The sequence below is a fragment of the Cordyceps militaris genome, assembly GCF_000225605.1.
Source record: "Cordyceps militaris CM01 unplaced genomic scaffold CCM_S00002, whole genome shotgun sequence".
In the NCBI taxonomy this organism is placed as follows: Eukaryota; Fungi; Ascomycota; class Sordariomycetes; order Hypocreales; family Cordycipitaceae; genus Cordyceps; species Cordyceps militaris.
The window spans coordinates 1,055,978-1,073,871 of NW_006271970.1; the positions used below are offsets into that span (position 1 = coordinate 1,055,978).

Below are 17,894 nucleotides of genomic sequence, written 5' to 3' on the forward strand. Positions count from 1 at the left end.
CGTGTGGTGGCTACTGGCGGTGCAGAGTCGCATGCTTGTAAAATGGACCGAGAGTACTTCGTATATGTTTCCAGATTATTGGAGGGTGTTGATATACACTGCTCGGGGCGTCGCTATAAAAGGCTGGCTTTGATTGAATGTGGCGACAACGACGCACTAATAGTAAGCTTGAGACAACAATTGGCCGAGTATGGCGGGTATATATCTACCTATGCACCGATTTTCTATGCCATATATCTGTTACAAACATGTATTTTGCTGCCAAGAGGCTTGCCCCTATCGCTTGAAAATTGCATCGCGATAGTACTTGGCCTCCTCAATGCTCTCCAAAATGTCGTCTCTCGCCTTGTGCTTGGCCTTTTTGGTGGGCACATTGGCCAGAATATCTTGGCTGCACCATCGCCTGGCGGCTTCCTTGATTGCACTTACATCGAGAATGCGATGGTGCAAGTGTTTCATGACCTTTGTGTACGGCTCTTTGCGCAGAAACCCCCGGTCGGCATAGACACTGTTGCCGGCCAAGAGAGCCTTTTTTCGTTCCGGGATAAATTTGGTAATGTATTCATAGAGACCGTCTGCGGCAGCCTCTGGAGTTAACTGAGATGCGAGTACCGCCGCTGTCAGACCCGAGCCAGCATGCGTTTTGGTGCACCACTCGTCCATCTGGTCCATCCGCGCCTCTGGACAGTGGATAACGGCATGGAAACCCTCTTCGTCGATGACCTCCATGTTGCCGGTTGTCAGGATGCAGTATATTTCAATGATTTCCTCCGTATCCGGGTTTAAGCCGGTCATCTACATTACCGTGGCGTGTTGGCTACTGCTCTTGGCAGGGGAGGGGGGGTTGGACATACCTCGCAATCTATCCATACCAGAGGATCGTCGGTAACACCGCCGCGGGGATTGCCCTTGGACGGAGCTGATTTGGCGGACATGGCGTATCGGGCTGTGAGTGATATACCAGCGCCTATATGGATGGCGCTCGCTCGCTGTTGCTGAAATATCGCTGAAACAGCAGTCGCAGTGGCGATTCCCAGGATTCAGGAGCTAGGACCGAGCCAATGAGGGGATGGGATACAGGGGTCAGAAGATCCGATGGAGTAAGGATGCTGGGATGGAATCCTGTCAGTTGGGTGGTGGCGTGTGTGTGTGAAGATGAACCAGCCAAAGCGCTACTGGTGGGATTGTCATGAGCGAAAGGTGGTGTTGGGCGGTGAGACCTCTGCTGTTCTGTCTCGTAGCGGCCCCTCTCAACTGAAAATGGACCCGCAGGCCAAAGACCGAGATGTTACAGCGGGCTTCCACCTAAAATACAGTACTGTCCCGATGAGCCCTGAACCCACTGTAACTGTGGGCGAGGCAACGTTTCGTATTCCCAATTTCTCTCTTTTCATTGGTCTGTCCTGCTTTTCCCCTGCGAGCTTCACCTCTTCTGGCAGCTGCTCACCAGTTCCCCAGCTTCGCTGTGGGGGGATCGTCGGCAGCCCGTCCATGCTTGGCTATCTTCGTCCAGATAGGCCCCCAATTCAGGTAGCAGCGAAGCTATCTGCAAACTATTACCTACAAACTACAGCTGTCAGCCGCTGTCATGTCGGTCTCGGGCACCGTGAGCCGTGGGACATGGAGATGCACCCAGGCACTGCGTCCCGGCCTGCTTTTACTGTCATATATACCCCGCGCTACCCCTCCTCTGCGCACTTAATACTTCATGCGGAGCGTCTTCAGAGCAACAAGAGTCGCATAAACAAATCGCCATGACTATTAAGGATACGCCCGCCAAGATCACTAACATAGGGTCCATGAAGGCCCCCTCATCTCTCGTCACGCCCATCGCCGAGGCAAACAAGGACGTCTCCAATAGTACTAATAGCACGAAAGGCACTGCCACCAATGGCATCAAGATACGAAACGAGGACGAGCCCAACAATAGCACAAAAACCGAAAGCTCCCCTCGCTTTGTTATTATTGGTGCCGGTGCTCGTGGCTACGCTTATGCCACCACTATTCACAAGCTCACCAACGGCCTTGTCTCTGCTGTTGCCGAGCCCCTCAAGTTTAGCCGTGAGAACCTGGGCAAAAAGTTCATCTGGCAAGATAAGGAGCCCCAAAAAGGCCAGTCATTTCTTGGCTGGCGCGAGTACCTGGACTACGAAATTGCCCGTCGCAAACGGGTCGCTGAGGGCGAGGACAATGTTCCGCCCGGAGCTGATGGCGCATTTGTTTGCGTCCAGGATGCCATGCACGAAGCCGTCGTTATTGGCTTGGCTCCTCTGAATCTGCACATTATGTGCGAGAAGCCGCTCTCAACCACGCTGCAGTCCTGTCTCAAGATGTATCGGGCCCTCAAGCCTACAATGGTCACCAATGTTTTCTCCATTGGCCATGTCCTCCGCTACACTCAGCATAACATGCTCCTCAGAAAACTCATCGTCGAGGACAAGGCAATTGGAAATATCAGCAGCGTCGTGCATACCGAACCTGTTGGCTGGTGGCATTTTACGCACTCCTTTGTTCGTGGCAACTGGAGAAACGAACAGACTTCCGGACCGTCTCTTCTAACAAAGAGCTGTCACGATATCGATTTCCTTCTTTGGATGCTTTGTTCTCCCGAAAAAGCTGGCGAGGGAGAGTCTCATATTCCCTCTACCGTTTCATCCCAGGGCGGACTCAATTTCTTCAAAAAGAGCCGCAAGCCTTCCGGCGCAGGCGATGCTACCAACTGTATGAAATGCGCTCTTGGAGACTCTGGCTGCAAATACTCCGCCAAGAACCTATACATCGGTCCCCACCGATACAGCCTGGAGGGTGGCAACTTGAGCATGCCTGTCAACATTGTCGTCCACGATATTGAAGACTACAAGACAATGGACGAGAAGAAGGCAGCCATGACCAGGGCACTCGAGGCCGACTGGGACAAGGCCACTCCCAGGGAAGAGGTGGCTGCCCGTCAGTGGTACGGCCGCTGCGTCTTCGAGGCCGACAACAACGTCAATGACGAGCAGTTTGTCACCATCTCCTTCCCCGAGACGAACAGACCCGCGAAGCAGGTCACGTTCCACATGGTCGCTCAGACCAAGAAGATTTGCGAGCGATTTACTCACTACTACGGCGACGAGGGCGAGATTTACGCCGACGGCTACAAGATAACCGTCGAGAACTTTGCCACTGGCGAAAAGACGGAGCATGATCCCAAATACGTCGCCGGCGGTCACGGCAGTGGCGACCAGGGTCTCACCGTCCAATTTGTAGCCGCCTGTGACGCTGTCAAGAACAAGGGTTGGGCCGCTGAGCAGGCCCAAAACAACTACATTGGCTGTACGCTTGACGAGGCGCTTCGCAGCCATGCGATGGTCTTTGCTGCCGAAGAGGCCCGCAAAGAGCAAAAGATTGTGCACTGGCCGCAGTGGTGGAGTGAGAATGTTGGCGACGACTCACAATGAAACGGGTTATTTTTAGATTGTGATTGTATAAAGAGAAACACGTTGGTCGGATCGACTACGGCCACAAGATGCTACCGCGGTAGATATAGATAGTATGAGCGATTCTTCTATCTAAACTAATTTTTATCTAAACTGATTTTACCTAAACTAAATCTATCTAAGATGCCTGAGGCGGCGATCACATTCTTGAAAACAGTCCCCTCCAAACCTCTAGCACTGCTGCTGGACCCTTTCTACCTCTAGCATTGCTGTTGAACCCTCTCTACCTCTAGCACTGCTGCTGAACCCTCCCTAGCTGGTTGCCATAGGCCTCTAGCACTGATGCTGAATCTCCTCTAGCTAGTTTCCATGGGCAGCTCGACTTGGAGACGCGCCCGAAGCTTCTTAACTTCATCGTTGCCGTCATCCGTAACGTAACCCTTGCGCAAGAGAAAGTCCAGCGTCGTGAGAGCCGAATTCGGCTTCCACTTTCCGCGCAGGAGGTCTTCCTTGACTTCATCCATGGGCTTCAACCGGAAGCTCCCGACATGCTCGTCGCCACCAGGAGTGGGAGTAAAATCGGGAGATACTTCCAAGTCAAAAACGAATCGCACACCGGGCTCAATGTGGCCCTGCTCTGCGACACCCGCCTGGATATTCTTCCGATCATAGAAAGAGATGCGAGATGGCCCTTGGACGGTTCCCACCTTGACACCCTTGTGGGTCATTTCATAGGAGTTGCTGTCGAGAACAAGACCAGCTTCCTCCCAGGCTTCGTGCTCCAGGGTCTTCCAGGCCTCGTAGCCGTCCTCGGGGTCCATGCCACCAGCCACGATCTGATCCATCATGCCGGGATAAGAGGCAGTGAGGGATCGATAGGACACCCACATGAAGGGTTTCTGGTTGATCGTGGTGTAGACGTTGAGGTGGACACCGGCAGTTGCGATGCCGAAGATGCCACGCAGAGGCGTGGGGATCGTGAACATGGGCTCACGGTGATCAACCCATCGAATAGCCTGGTAAGAAGGATTCTTGGACAACAGCCACTTGTCAAGACAACCGTTGAATTGGGCCCTGTTGACCTCACAGAACTTTCGAAAGTGATGCTGACAGGCCTCAACTGCAGTCATGTCAGTGCGGAGAGCCGGGCTCAGGATCACGCTCTTCGTCTTGTTCTTGACAATGAAATCGGTGTCTTTCCAACTGATCTGAGCCATAAACTCTTCAGGAATGTAGCCAACCGGTTGGGAATTGTTGAGAATATAGAATTTCCACATGTCGTTTGGGTTGCCGTCGAACTTGTTGCATGCGTCGATGACTGCGTGGAAGGCTGACGCCTGGGCTGCGGAACCGTTGGGGGCCATTATCTTCAATAAAAACAGCGTAGTTTGATTCAAAAATAGGTCTCGATTTATGGGATGAAGCGGTAAACGATTGAAGGGTTGCGTTGCTCGATTTTGGATTTGTGGTAGTGTCGTCTGGACTACATTCAGCAAAAGAGGTCATCAATAAGGGATATATATACATGAACGGCCTCATTCAACCTTTAGTGATAAACTAGACTTCTTTGTATGGTTCGTACTCCTCAATGGCGGCCCAAAGGCACCATTCAACAGTTCATCACGACGTTGTGCACGACATGACGACGCCGCGACCACTCCTCGGGTATCCGGAGAGTCCTCCGGCTTTGTCTTCGCCCCGAAGGAGTGTTTCTGCCTCCTTTACGTCTATACGAAGCTGTCAAAGCCGTTACATATCTAGCCCGTTACGTGCATATCTGAGCGCCGACAGCCTGTCACGAGTCAAGGGTGAATGGGGTTAGCCCACGATACATCTGATGGGAGCGATACGCGAATCTTTCCGTGAGCCCCGGTTGTAAAAGAAGTCTCAAGGGATTTACACAAATGCAACAAAGCTATATAACGTCATTTGTGATACTAGACTAGACGCGGGTACCTAATTGGGGTCGCGTTCCAGTGATTAAGTTGACTATACGAGATCTGCAGCATTCAAATGGATACCCTTCGAGTCCTCTTCGTGCTTATCACACCCCAGACAACTCATAGTCCTCAGGGAGGCCACTCATTAGAATGATGAACTGTAAATTGCCGTATATACGTCATTGGAAGTTTGTAGGAATCCAATTAGAGCCTTGGTAGCGATGCTGGAGCGATTGAAGATGAGCCTGTCAGCAACGAAAGGCCAGAACCCATTACAAACCGAAATTTCCAAGCGTCAAGAAAAGCCTCTCGGGGCCAAAATACTGGAGATTGAAGTGCTCCTTTGTCAAGCAATGCGCAAGCTATAGAGCCAGGGGCTGTCGTAGCCGAGCGGCTGGATGTGGCGATGCCCAAACCCAGTTCATGAACTGGTGGGCTCGCAACGTCTTTGGGGGCTCTGTGCAAGGGTTGCACGGAAAACAATGCGACGGGAAAGGCGACATGCACCTACACGTAGTACGAGCACAGAGAATCCTCGTGAGACGGAACCTCTCCACGGGCGCATGGAGCAGGCAGTGCCAGCACAAAAGAAATACACCCACCCCCCCCCCGACTGTCGTCTTCACCGGTGAGGGGCTGACGCCGCGGTGGAGTTCAGCGAGAAAGCCCAACGGTTTGTGCGTTTAGCGATATCCATCGTTCTTTATTCATTTGCCCATGACGGAAGGAAGATGTTTAGCAGCGGCCGTCCTGCTGAAGGCCGAGCTATTACCTCGCGTTAGCGGCTTAGTGGGTGCAGGCGAGGTCATTAATGAGAGACAAAACAACTCGAATGGAATAGGAAAAAACTAGACATTTGTTTTGCAGCATAATTCAGCAAAAAATAAATCGATTCAATCCATATAAAGAAACCCATTATATTTCAGCCCCGATGCTCACGAGCCTGGTCACATTGACGAGTGAACATGCTGGGGTCGGACCTGGAAATACGGCGCGTGTGATTGGCCAACTAGCATTAGGTAAGCTTGCAACATCTCGACCTGCGTCGTTTGGCTGTCGAAATAGCTGACGAAGTCATCCTCCCCCATCGCCAATTGACATCCCCGACACCATGTACGCCGCACGACAAAGGGTGTGCCGAGCAGCCTGCCAGCTGCCGCGCACGGCGCGCACATATGCCTCCGACGCCCACCATAAGCCCGCCGCGCCGGTCAACGAATCCTTCGGGGTACGAGAATACTGATTTCCCCATCTTCGAGCTATGCGGCCGCTGGGCCTGCGCGGGACGAGAGCCGCAGGGGCCGAATCTTTGCTAACGAGACCTCTGCTTGTGTAGACAGGATCGATTGCCGCCGTCGCCGCATTTTTCGCGGCCGCCGCCGTCTTCACCCTCAAGCCCGCCCCGGGCGAGGAGTCGGCCGTCAGCAGCATGATCAACAAGTACCGCTCGCGCGCCGAGGACTGGGCTGAGACCAATGCTCTTCACACAAAGGCCGCCGAGCAGGCCGGTTTTGACCGCAACCTGTTTGAAAACGCCTCCAACAAGCACAGATACGTCAATGTTACGTATCCCGAGTACGCCCCCAGCTTCTCCCATGTGACAATTACGACTGCCACGCTTCCACAGCTACGTTCTGCTAACCTCGCGACTTCTCTCGCAACAGAGCGTTTCAATCGCACGCCCCCCGAAACATCCAAGCCGGACAGCTTGTCAACCTGGACCACGTCGTGGAGCACTACAAGAAGGAGCACCTCAAGGACGAGGAGCGGAAAGCGAAGATTCTGGCCGAGCAAAACTAATTGCGATGGGGCGGAAGAGGGGAGGGGCTATGTATAAAACTCATGGCGAAATAATGTATCAATTTCGCGACCAGGCTCAGTCAATAAAGATGGCATTTCTTTTGTTCACACGTCCGCTTCTGATATCGGTGGCATCGGCCCTCACCGAAAGATGAGCTTTCGAAATGATTGGCAGGGCAAATCAAGGTAGATCAATGCTCAACCATATGCACTATCAGTGTGGCCGTCATGGTACAAAGTACCTCCTACTTGGCAAGCTCGATTGCCGACGAAGGAGGCACGGTGTTGAGGTAGTAGGTGTGTGTAATGCAGCGGAAGCGGCACCTGCCAAGTGCGCTTGGCGTTGGTACAATTCTCAAGGCCTCGCTGTTTTGCAACCTTGAGTCCTGCTACACCAAAAAAACCCTTGGAGCTATCGTGTCGGCACTCCTCTAATATAAATTTATGCCAATCCTTCTACCTTTGCCGCGCCCACTCTACAACAATTGTGTGACGCTGGAGTTGCCAACCTTGCCGTTGCTCCTGACCGAGTTTGTGATTGTACGAAGAGGCGGCGTTACAAGATGGCCGAGACACATCAATGCTCCCATGCCTGTGGGACAGGCTCGACCACGAGACTTGCCCAATCTATAGATATGGAGAAGGAAAGGCGGCTCAGACTTCAGATTGCTGCGCCCCCACCGCAAAGCATCAGTATGCTTTCTCAATCAGATGGAATGTCGTTTACCTTGCGCTGACTGACACAATTCACGCCCAGATCCGTGGAGCCCCGGTAAAAAAGCAATGGTACATGCACAAACTCAGGTCGATGACAGTCTACTCGGGTACGAAGAAGATGCCAGACGAGACGGGCAAAGATATCGAGCTTTGAAACAAAACTTCGACATCCTCTACATCCACGAGACTGGCACGCCCAGGGGACTCGGCGTGTTTGCCGGACGAGATCTACGTAAAGGCCGCCGAATCATAGACGAGCCTCCGACTTTTTCCTGCATTCACTGGCCAGGCAAGAGGACAGCGGCCGAGGAGTGGTTGAAGTTACGCCACGGCCATAGAGATAAAATGCGTGTTTGGTACCGCAAGCTACGCAATATGGCACACGGTGGGAATGACACATTTCAACAAAAAGATAAAAAGACACTGGAGAAGTTTGTTGACGACTACGCCTTTCACGATCCCCAAAGGGAAAAGGCACACATCTACAGGCTGGCATCATACATTAATCATGCCTGCAAGAGGTGTGCAAACGCCGAGTTCTGGGTGGATGGTGACACCAAGAAAATCCAGGTCAAACTCATCCGCGACGTCAAGGATGGTGACGAAATATTCATCTTCTACAATAGGCACAACCTCGGCTTCGGATGTGCGGTCTGTGAGTCGAGGCGGTTACTAAAAGCCATGATCCGGGCCTGCACCAACTTCCTTGGCGCAGGACGAACAAACGCAAGTGGTAACAACTTGAAGAGTGAAGTCGCAAGCAACAAGCCCGCCACAGACAACTCCAGCGCCTACCTCGGCATAATGCCTATGAAGGCTTGCGCTGCAAGTGGACTGCCACAACCATTAAAGCTATCTGGTACAACGTTGGGGGCACAGGTATTGGGGCACAGCTCTTGATTTTCAAACTTTTTTTTATACCTAGGTAGTTTTGCGGCCATTGCCCTGCCATGTTCCAAGAAAATTGGGCCAGCGAACGGATAGATAGATATACACACCACATAGGCTCTGAACAGGAGATGTGAACAGCGAACAATGCTAGTTTCTATTTCACTATCATGATCGCCAATGTCATCAGCGACTTCAATGGAGTTATTTTCTCCATCCTATCGAAATCAATCCTTTTCGCCCATAACTGTCCGTGAATGCAGAACCCACCCAATAGACCACAACAACCATTCTTTACTTGAGGGGAATGAAACGAGAAGAGTTGGTGGCACCGATACCGGGTCTACCGTGCTTGACGGGCTTGTATGAGATGGAGAACTCGGCGAGGTAGTGGCCGACCATCTCGGGCTTGATCTCGACCTGGTTGAACTCCTTGCCGGAGTAGATGCCGACGACGGAGCCAATCATTTCGGGGACGACAATCATGTTGCGGAGGTGGGTCTTGACGGTGTCGGGCTTCTCGTTGGGCTTGGCGCTCTGCTTAGCCTTGCGCAGCTTCTTGATGAGTCCCATGGGACGGCGGTTCAGGCCACGGTTGATCCTGCGGCGGGCGCGGGCGTGGACGACATCGCGGAGCTGGTCGGAGGTGAGGTCGAGGAGGCTGGTAGGAGGGAAAAAAAGGATTCATGTTAGCATTCCCGTCTCTGACGTGTGTATAGCAACTGCCTCCCCCGGCCTTTCGAAAAGACATTCCCCCAGAATGAGTTCATTTATGGCGCTTAGGGTGCAATTCGGTAGATCCAACGGCAGAGGCGCTTTGCGCTAGCAGAGAGGGCAGGTCATGGTTTAAACGTACTTATCGAGCTCGATTCCGCGGTAGGAGAACTTGCGGAAAGCGCGGCGCTTCTTGATCTCGGCAGCCTCCACGGCGTTCTGTCAAAGAAAAAATGTCAGCACTGTGTCCTCGCTGTAAACCACCACCACGTCACATATTTCGTAGTCGTCGTCGTCCGTCGCTGATGATCTGGCGAAAGTCATTTCTCCCGCTTCGGAATTCCGCCCGTGGAAAACTGCTGCCCGAAAAAAAAAACACATGGTAGATCGTGATTTTGCGTTGTCCAGTGTTCTGGCAATGTCGAGGAGTTTGTGGTCGAGGCGGACCGGCAGCGCAGACAGACACAAGGCGGGCGGGAGAGAAACGACTATGTACACCGGCGGGATCAAAACAGCGAGAAAGCGAGGTTCGAATTGTGAAGAGCAGCATCAAATGTCGAGAGACGTACGTATTCTTCGTCAGCCATGGTTGCGGTTGGATGTGTGTTGAATTCGCGAATCGATGGGTACGTATCGACAGACGAAGTGTTGCGCTTGGTTTGCTGCGGAGCGACTCTCTAATTTTCGCCAGTAGGGTTTCTGTGCCCTTCGCCCCTCGCATCAGGTGACTTGTGCGCTGGGCTGGTGCCGCGAAAATGAGAAGCGAGGAGACGCGGCCCACTCACTCCACTTACTCCCCTGACGTGGCGGAGCGGCGAAATGAAATGCCGTCGGAAGAGTGGATATAGCCGGCGCGGGCCCAATTAGCGTTCAGTCATGGTGCTTTCTGCAGCTGCGCAGCGTCGACGAGATTGTTTCGGGCAGTGATTGGCGGCGTATCCGTCTTTCACTAGGGCTGGTCCGACATCCGAACGTCCTTCAAGATTCATCAAGCATGGTTGGTGATACAGAGTGGGCATCGCGACAACCGTATACGAAGCTGTGACGCGTTCGCTGGTGTGCTACACAGCCCGGCGTGACGACGTGCCCTGCTTGGCCGTCGTATTCTACCGTCGCATCTCTGCCATCGTGTTGTGCAGCATCCCTTCAAGTGGTCCGAACGACCGAACGACCAAAAACAAGGGCCATCAGATGTTTCTGTCTTCGGTCCCAGGGCCTGTGCGCCAGACCTTTGGCGGTTGCGTTGAAATTTAGTTGAACATATACCTCATGTCAATTATTGGTTTCCTGCGATAGTTGTACATGGGTAGACTGTTCCAGGGGCGTAAATAGCTTGAAGCCTCAAAGCGTTTGAGCTTGCAGATCAGCGAGGTGTTGAGCGCCAGATCGTAGCGCAAGCGAGTCCTCTGTTCTCTCCTCAGACGTCGCTCTTCGCGCAGAGTTTCTGGAGATATTATTGTGCCATGTCGAGGAGGAAGAACGCGTCACAGTGTTGTACTGGCCGCCTATGACTGCCAAGACTCGCATTACAAACGGTCTTGGCACTGTCTCTGCCCCCGAGGCCGCAGCCCCCCCCAGTAGGTAGGCAGGATATTTCCTCCTCTCACCTGGCGCATCTTTCATCTCAATCTTTTTTCTACATCGTGACGGCATCTATTCCGCTCAAACATCACGACCGCTGAAGCGCAGCGCTTAGCGGGAACAGATTATTATTTCAAATCCCGAGCCGGGGGTGGCGCTAGAGCAGCCGTGCGAAATCAGCCGCCAAAGGCTGTTCGGGAAACTCAATCCATCCCAGCAACGATATTGGACGTCGACGGTGCCCCATCCGCACCTGAAGTCTCGAATGATCATCGGCCCTGCCGATCGCGCGCATAGCTCCGTTCGGCTGACATGAACTGCTTATAGCAGTTGGGCAGTGCACACGCTGCGAGTCCTCGGCTGCTACTTTTCTTTTAACGTGGAGGCTTCATATGATGTCAGACGTTCTTGTTGAAGGCGTCATAACATCTGCTCCTCCCTCCCTCACCAATGATGCGTTTCCAACATCGCCATCAACATTCTCAACTTTTACTTTAAAGCCAACATCGATTGGCTCACATCATGCGGCTGTCACAAGCACCCTACAGGAACTTGTGCACGATGCCAATGACGACTGGCTAAGCAGGAACTATTCCAACTCCGCGAGTGAGATCTTCAGGCGCAACGAGAATGTCTTGCGAGGGATACGGCTCGGAATCGGATTTGGTGCGGCAACCTTTGCCATCCTTCTTATTGGCGCTGTCTATGTGGGCATAAGGTGCTGCAGGAAAAAGCCACTGGATGCAGAGGACAGCTCTTCAATGGAGATATCCGGCGTGCAGTATGAGATGCGGGAAGAGTACGGACCAAAGCCGATATCACGGTGTAGTACATGCGACACCGACGCGGTGCGAGCTGAGAGCAGTCTGAGGGCAGACCCGGGCTGGAGCGGGAGCGGGAGCGGGAGCGGGAGCGAAAGACCAAGGTCACAAGATATAATCGAAGGAGACTGGCGAACGGAAGAGGCAACGGAAGACGGAGAGACGACACGTGCGATTCATTCTGTATAATTAGCGGGCAGTCTGCGGTTCTTCAATGAATAATAAGTAATTTATGCTTAGCCATGTGTATTGAAGTACCCTGTTGTGAAGAGAAATCGAGTGAGGTTGGAAACTCCCAAGCACTCTCATTATTCTACATTGTACTGTCTAGGATACTGGAGGGTCTATGTCACGATCTAATCTTGCGGCATCCGTATAGTTATTCAAGGCTACTCATTGTCGGGCTCGGGAACGCTAGTAATAGTCGAAGGTAAATCGGTGGACGGGAAGTTGTGCGGTACCCCGCTATTCCCGGTACATCTGTCACAGTCAACAGAACTCGATGAGCAAACGGACGTGTTGGAAAAGGGTAAAATAAAAATGTTAGGGGTTGCAAACGAGAGATGAATGGGTCTGGGCTGTGATTATTAAACGGTGCCTGGGTAGCCGGCCTACCGGCAGTAATAAGTTCGATGCGGAGCTCGCGGTGAAGATGGAGATAGATGATGGCTTGCTGGACGCACTGATATGCTTGCATGAGATTTTGGGAACTGTCTCAGGGGTCGTTCTTACCAGGTTATAGCGGCCGGGAGTAGCGTTCCTGGTTGTGGGGTCTTTGGTGCGGCTCAAGAGGATGCGCAGGTTACCAACATAACTAAAAAGACGCAAACACATAGGTATAGAGTCGTTAGGACAACAAAATACCGAAGATGACCTTATCTTAAACTGGGTCATAGTAATTCGTAACAAGAGGTCGCTTAACCGAGATGTAGCATCTGGCTTTTGACAATTCGTCGTTTCCGCCGTGGTCATGAACACCACGATGAGCCTCATTTAGCGGTGAGAGGTAGAAAACACCGACTGTCATGCCTGTTGTGCTGCAGGTGGATATGTAGTAGTGACATTAGTGCCTGACTTCCTTCACCTGGCGACCCCTGCTCAACGCGCCCGAGGTCAAATTGTTGATCGAGACCCCGCCAAAAAAAAAGTAGCCCACAAGGCAGCGCCATTGGGTTACTTAGAATTAGTTACCTATTACCACCAGGAACTGTTACCTTCCCCTCAGCGCTGGGTCGATAGCCAACCTTTCCCGCCGTCAACATCCAACATCACCAGCCCGATAACCTTCTGCCGTTTCTGCCTCAGTCTGCCGCCGAAATGACCAAGGGCGAGGTAAAAATCCCCTATGTCCAAAAAACGCTTCTATACATCTTTGGCCACTCCGTTTTGTTCCCCGCCTATTTCAGCCTCGCCGCGCTCCCCCCTGAAGCTATACTCAGACACCGTCTTGGAGAGTCGCGTTGCTAATTGACGTGATGGTTACAGATTCTTCACGTTCATATGGGCCAAGCTGGTGTCCAGCTTGGTCAATCTGCCTGGGAACTGTATGTGTCACTCGCATTCCCCCAGTGTATCACAACCAACTACCACGACGCCGAACGCTCTCCGTTAACAGCCGTGCTCTAGGTATCTGCTTGAGCATGGTCTCGGCCCCGATGGCCGCCCCGACCCAAACGCAAAGGATATTGGCGACCCGGGCTCCTTCGAGACCTTCTTCACGGAGTCGAGCAACGGCAAGCATGTTCCGCGTGCCCTCTTCGTTGACCTCGACCCTTCGCCCATTGACGAGCTCCGTACCGGCCCCTACCGCCAGCTCTTCCACCCCGAGCTGCTGATCAGCGGCAACGAAGATGCCGCCAACAACTACGCCCGTGGCCACTATACCATTGGCAAGGAGAAGATTGATTCCGTCATGGACCGCGTTCGCCGCATCGTTGGTAAGCCACATCGGAAACCATTAAGAATCGCCAGAACAAGCTAGTAACAGCTATTCTATATAGACAACTGCCACTGCCTCCAGGGTTTCCTCATCTTCCACTCTTTCGGTGGCGGCACCGGTTCTGGCTTCGGTGCTCTTCTCCAAGAGCGTCTTGCTACTGAGTACGGCAAGAAGGTGAAGCTCGAATTCGCCGTGTACCCTGCTCCTAGCATTGCCTCGGCCGTCGTCGAGCCTTACAACGCCGTTCTCTCTACCCACAGCACCATTGAGAATTCCGACTGCACATTCCTCGTCGATAACGAGGCCGTCTATGATATCTGCCGCCGCAACCTCGGCATTCCCCGCCCCTCCTACGAGCATCTCAACCGCCTGATCGCTCAAGTCGTCAGCTCCATCACCTCGTCGTTGCGCTTCGACGGCTCTCTCAACGTCGACCTCAACGAGTTCCAGACCAACCTGGTCCCTTACCCCCGTATTCACTACCCTCTCATTAGCTACGCGCCAGTTGTCTCAGCTGCCAAGAGCTCCCACGAGAGCTTCAAAGTCTCTGACCTCACCTTCCAGTGTAAGTCGCTGGCCTCTAAGCACGCACGAGCTGCTCCTTGCTGATATACTCTATAGGCTTCGAACCAAACAACCAGATGGTTGTCTGCGACCCCAGAAACGGAAAGTACATGGCTGTCGCTCTGCTTTATCGTGGTGACGTTGTTCCTCGCGACTGCAACGCTGCTATCGCTGCCGTCAAGGCCAGGGCCACCTTCAACCTTGTTGAGTGGTGCCCTACTGGCTTCAAGCTTGGAATCAACTACCAGAAGCCCATGACAGTCCCCGCCGCTGCTGAAGATGGTGGCCTCGCCGAGGTCGAGCGCTCCGTATCTATGCTCTCCAACACCACTGCCATTGCTGAGGCCTGGTCGCGACTTGATCACAAGTTTGACCTCATGCACAGCAAGCGTGCCTTTGTTCACTGGTACGTTGGTGAGGGTATGGAGGAAGGTGAATTCACAGAGGCCCGTGAGGATCTCGCTGCCCTGGAGAGGGATTACGAGGAGGTCGCCGGAGATAGCTTCGAGGCTGAGGAGGAGGCTGAGTACTAAGTTGCTTGTCACCTTTTGCCCTTATCCCCTGTCGATTTCTCAGCAAGCAGATCCTTGAGGCCAATGGTCATCTATGGGTACGAAACTGTCGAGTAGTACCTACCTAGTTAGTGTACGCACGCCTCTACCCATCCGCATGTGGTGTTCCTGTCCTGTTTTCGGGCGAAGCTTTAAGGTGGGTGTATGATGACTGTCTTGGACGGGCTGGTTTTTTAATATTTTGGGTGTGTTCGGGTCCCAAAGACAAAAAGTCGCGACAGGCTACCCTCTTCCCTTTTTTCTTACTTTGTTTGTCTCGGCAACTAGTTTTTTACTTTGAGATGCAAGCAGGCTAAAATTCACGTTGATATCCTCCTTCCATTTACGATACGACCCTCTGCTGTTGGGGGACTCAAATTTCCAAATTTTTCTCTTGTGATGAACAGCTTTTGTTAGTCATCACTAAAGAGTCTATGCATGCTTGTTGTGTGTAATGAACCCTCTCTTTTGATGCCATTGACGCCAAATTTTCCCAAAGTGAAACACAAAACACTTATGAAAACGACAATATGTGCTTAATAAAGACTAGTCCTCCCTCTTATTTAACAGACTTCTTCTTCCAATCGGCACCGCGGCGTGCGCTTCTCGTCACAGGTCGGGCACGCTTGGTCTTGACCTTCTTCTTGAGGTCCTTGGGGAGCGCGTCCCTGGACGACGCCCTGCGGCCCTCAAAAACAATTCTCTCCGGCGGTTTGACGCCGGAGGGAAGAACGCCGGTGCTGTTGGTGCCTCCGTGGGCGCCTCCACGGGCGCGGCCAAAGAGCTTGCGGGCACGGCCCGCGGCGGCCTGCTGGTCGGGCGTTATCTTGGGCACGTAGGTCGCGGCGCCCTTGCGGAGCGGCTTGCTGTTGGCATGCTGACTTCCTTGCGTGCTGCTGTTGAACTTGGACTTGGTACGCTCCATGGCCTGGGCCGTCTTGCGCGGGTCCTTGGCGCGAGTGACGCGGAGTTTCCGGGGGAGCATGGGCGGGAAGCTCTTGCCGTCGAGGAGAATCGCTTCTTCGACAGCGTTGGCATCCTGGAGTAAGAATAGTTAGCTACGAAATGAAAATGGCGGGGAAAGAGCTGCAGATGAGAGCGTGGAGCACGTACATAGAACTGAACATAGGCAAAGCCTTTGCCCACTCGAGTCTTGGGGTCTCGCACAACGCGGACGTTTTCCACCTTGCCGTTCTTGGAGAAGAGGCGCCAGAGACCCTCCTCGACGTCGGAGGGCACCTTGTTACGCTTCTTCGTCCCCTTATCGCCGTCCTTGTTTGTGTTGAGCACGGTCTCGTCGTCAACGAAGCCGAGGTTACCGACAAAGACGCAGCGGCGGTGGGCGGTGGGGCTCGGGTGGGCGACGCTGTCAACGCGGAGATGGCGGCCGAGGATCTCGGTGCCATTGAGCTGCTGGCACACGCGGCGGGCGGCGGCGTCGGTCGAGAAGACGACGTAGGCGTTGGTCGAGTGCGTCGTGGCCTCCATGACTGACTTGGTGATGTAGGCGGCGCGCTTGGGCATCGAGCCCGTGGAGAAGGCGACGGAGCGGAAGCGTATCGACTCGACCTTTTGGAGGGGTTGTGCCTCCTTGTCGAGCGCAGTCGCAAGGTGCGCGAGCAGCTGCTTCTTGGCTGCCTTGGAGGAGACGGCCTCGGCGGAGACGTTGGCTAGGAAGACGGTTCTGGCGGCCTTGTTGGTTTCAGCGGCCGCGGAATCTTTGCTCAGAGACTCGTGTGTGGGAAGGTCTTCCTTGTCGGCGTCTTCGTCCTCGGCTTCGTCGTTGCTGTCAGAGTCGGAGCCGTCCTTTGCGGATTTGACGCGCTTTCCGGAGGGCTCGTCTTCGTCATTCTTGCTCAAGCTATCAAGATATTTCCCTTCCAGATCTTCATTGTCGTCTTTGCGCTTGCGCTTGCGTTCCTTGCGGGGCGCGGCGATGTTTTCTACCTCCGCTTCAGCGCTGGATTCTTCTTCTGCCTCCTCGTCAGCGCTGGACTCTTCCTCAGCAGCCTTCTCAGAATCGTCCTCTCCGGAATCTTCGTCGTCATCTTCGCCGTCAACCTCGTCGTCCTCCTCGTCGCTTTCGTAGTCGAGCTCGTCGCTGGCTTCGGACAGGACTTCGTCGTCGCCAGACTGCTCGTCGTCCGACCTCGATTTGGGCTTGTTGAGTCGGAGCTTCTGGTATCTCGATGTGGGAGGGGTAGAAACAGGACCAGACTGTGCAGCTGATTAGCATACATTTTTTGTATTTTCACTGGACAGTTCAAGTCTTTACGTACACTGGAGGCAAAGAGAGCCTGCAGGTGGGGGTCAACCGCCTTGGACGAAGCCAACAATGAAGTTCTGTTTTCATGTGTGTTAGAGGAATCGTCTCGCTACATACAATTCAATTGCATCACTTACTTTTTGCCCATATCGAAATGATTTTCTGCCGACAAGTAGAGTCTCTATGTATTGCCTAGGCAGAACTCTTGAGCGCAAGATCTGGACAACCGAATTCTGCAGCGACCCTTTCCCGAAATTTTTGGTTGTTCGTCTGTGCCTGCTCGCAACAGGCGATTTCATTGGCTGTCTGAGCGCCACGGCCCCGCTAATCGACTTTCTGCCGGCTTATACCGCTATTAAGTTGCGGCCGATAAGTGTGAAGGAGCGCCAGCTGTGAATGGCATCATAGACGCACTTAGTTTAACGGGAAACTCTCTATGCTGGGCCTTGTAGTACGTAGAAGCTTTGGAGGAGCCGGCGTGGTAGTGTGGGTGAGATGATACCTAGCTCTGCGGAATGTCCAGCCTGAGATACAGCGAACTTGTGAAGGTATTATCTGGTATGTGAAACGTCAGGTAGTGAAAGGTTAACTCGTTGACTATTTGATAGCCCGGATACGAGTTTCTTAATTCTTACCTGGTACCTAGATATGTATGGAAAATTCTGCCTTCCAAATCCCCAGTCACGGTTGTAAC

General features: G+C 53.1%; 8 protein-coding genes across 8 annotated transcripts; 4 read left to right on the top strand and 4 right to left on the bottom strand.

The window, feature by feature from the left end:
* Positions 1–276: 276 nt before the first annotated feature.
* CCM_02279 (RNA exonuclease Rex2, putative) lies at positions 277–935 on the bottom strand (the record flags this gene model as incomplete). Its single annotated transcript, XM_006667431.1, has 2 exons — positions 277–795; positions 855–935. 2 exons carry the CDS (start codon positions 933–935, stop codon positions 277–279), a joined length of 600 nt encoding a protein of 199 aa, XP_006667494.1.
* An 819-nt stretch (positions 936–1,754) lies between these two features.
* Positions 1,755–3,440, top strand: CCM_02280 (NAD binding Rossmann fold oxidoreductase, putative; the record flags this gene model as incomplete). Its single annotated transcript, XM_006667432.1, has 1 exon — positions 1,755–3,440. The coding sequence occupies one exon, from the start codon at positions 1,755–1,757 to the stop codon at positions 3,438–3,440; it is 1,686 nt and encodes a 561-aa protein (XP_006667495.1).
* A 335-nt stretch (positions 3,441–3,775) lies between these two features.
* Positions 3,776–4,783, bottom strand: CCM_02281 (thiamine pyrophosphokinase, putative; the record flags this gene model as incomplete). Its single annotated transcript, XM_006667433.1, has 1 exon — positions 3,776–4,783. The coding sequence occupies one exon, from the start codon at positions 4,781–4,783 to the stop codon at positions 3,776–3,778; it is 1,008 nt and encodes a 335-aa protein (XP_006667496.1).
* A 1,687-nt stretch (positions 4,784–6,470) lies between these two features.
* CCM_02282 (NADH-ubiquinone oxidoreductase 17.8 kDa subunit) lies at positions 6,471–7,159 on the top strand (the record flags this gene model as incomplete). Its single annotated transcript, XM_006667434.1, has 3 exons — positions 6,471–6,587; positions 6,696–6,934; positions 7,024–7,159. The coding sequence occupies 3 exons, from the start codon at positions 6,471–6,473 to the stop codon at positions 7,157–7,159; spliced, it is 492 nt and encodes a 163-aa protein (XP_006667497.1).
* A 563-nt stretch (positions 7,160–7,722) lies between these two features.
* Positions 7,723–8,776, top strand: CCM_02283 (uncharacterized protein; the record flags this gene model as incomplete). The annotated part of the gene is made up of 2 exons (XM_006667435.1): positions 7,723–7,852; positions 7,917–8,776. The coding sequence occupies 2 exons, from the start codon at positions 7,723–7,725 to the stop codon at positions 8,774–8,776; spliced, it is 990 nt and encodes a 329-aa protein (XP_006667498.1).
* A 282-nt stretch (positions 8,777–9,058) lies between these two features.
* Positions 9,059–10,065, bottom strand: CCM_02284 (ribosomal protein S15, eukaryotic/archaeal; the record flags this gene model as incomplete). The annotated part of the gene is made up of 3 exons (XM_006667436.1): positions 9,059–9,425; positions 9,621–9,697; positions 10,048–10,065. 3 exons carry the CDS (start codon positions 10,063–10,065, stop codon positions 9,059–9,061), a joined length of 462 nt encoding a protein of 153 aa, XP_006667499.1.
* Positions 10,066–13,197: 3,132 nt separating this feature from the next.
* Positions 13,198–14,916, top strand: CCM_02285 (tubulin alpha-2 CHAIN; the record flags this gene model as incomplete). The annotated part of the gene is made up of 5 exons (XM_006667437.1): positions 13,198–13,212; positions 13,366–13,424; positions 13,507–13,817; positions 13,881–14,384; positions 14,441–14,916. 5 exons carry the CDS (start codon positions 13,198–13,200, stop codon positions 14,914–14,916), a joined length of 1,365 nt encoding a protein of 454 aa, XP_006667500.1.
* A 577-nt stretch (positions 14,917–15,493) lies between these two features.
* CCM_02286 (nucleolar protein 12) lies at positions 15,494–17,348 on the bottom strand (the record flags this gene model as incomplete). The annotated part of the gene is made up of 4 exons (XM_006667438.1): positions 15,494–15,973; positions 16,048–17,151; positions 17,214–17,277; positions 17,338–17,348. The coding sequence occupies 4 exons, from the start codon at positions 17,346–17,348 to the stop codon at positions 15,494–15,496; spliced, it is 1,659 nt and encodes a 552-aa protein (XP_006667501.1).
* Positions 17,349–17,894: the final 546 nt, after the last annotated feature.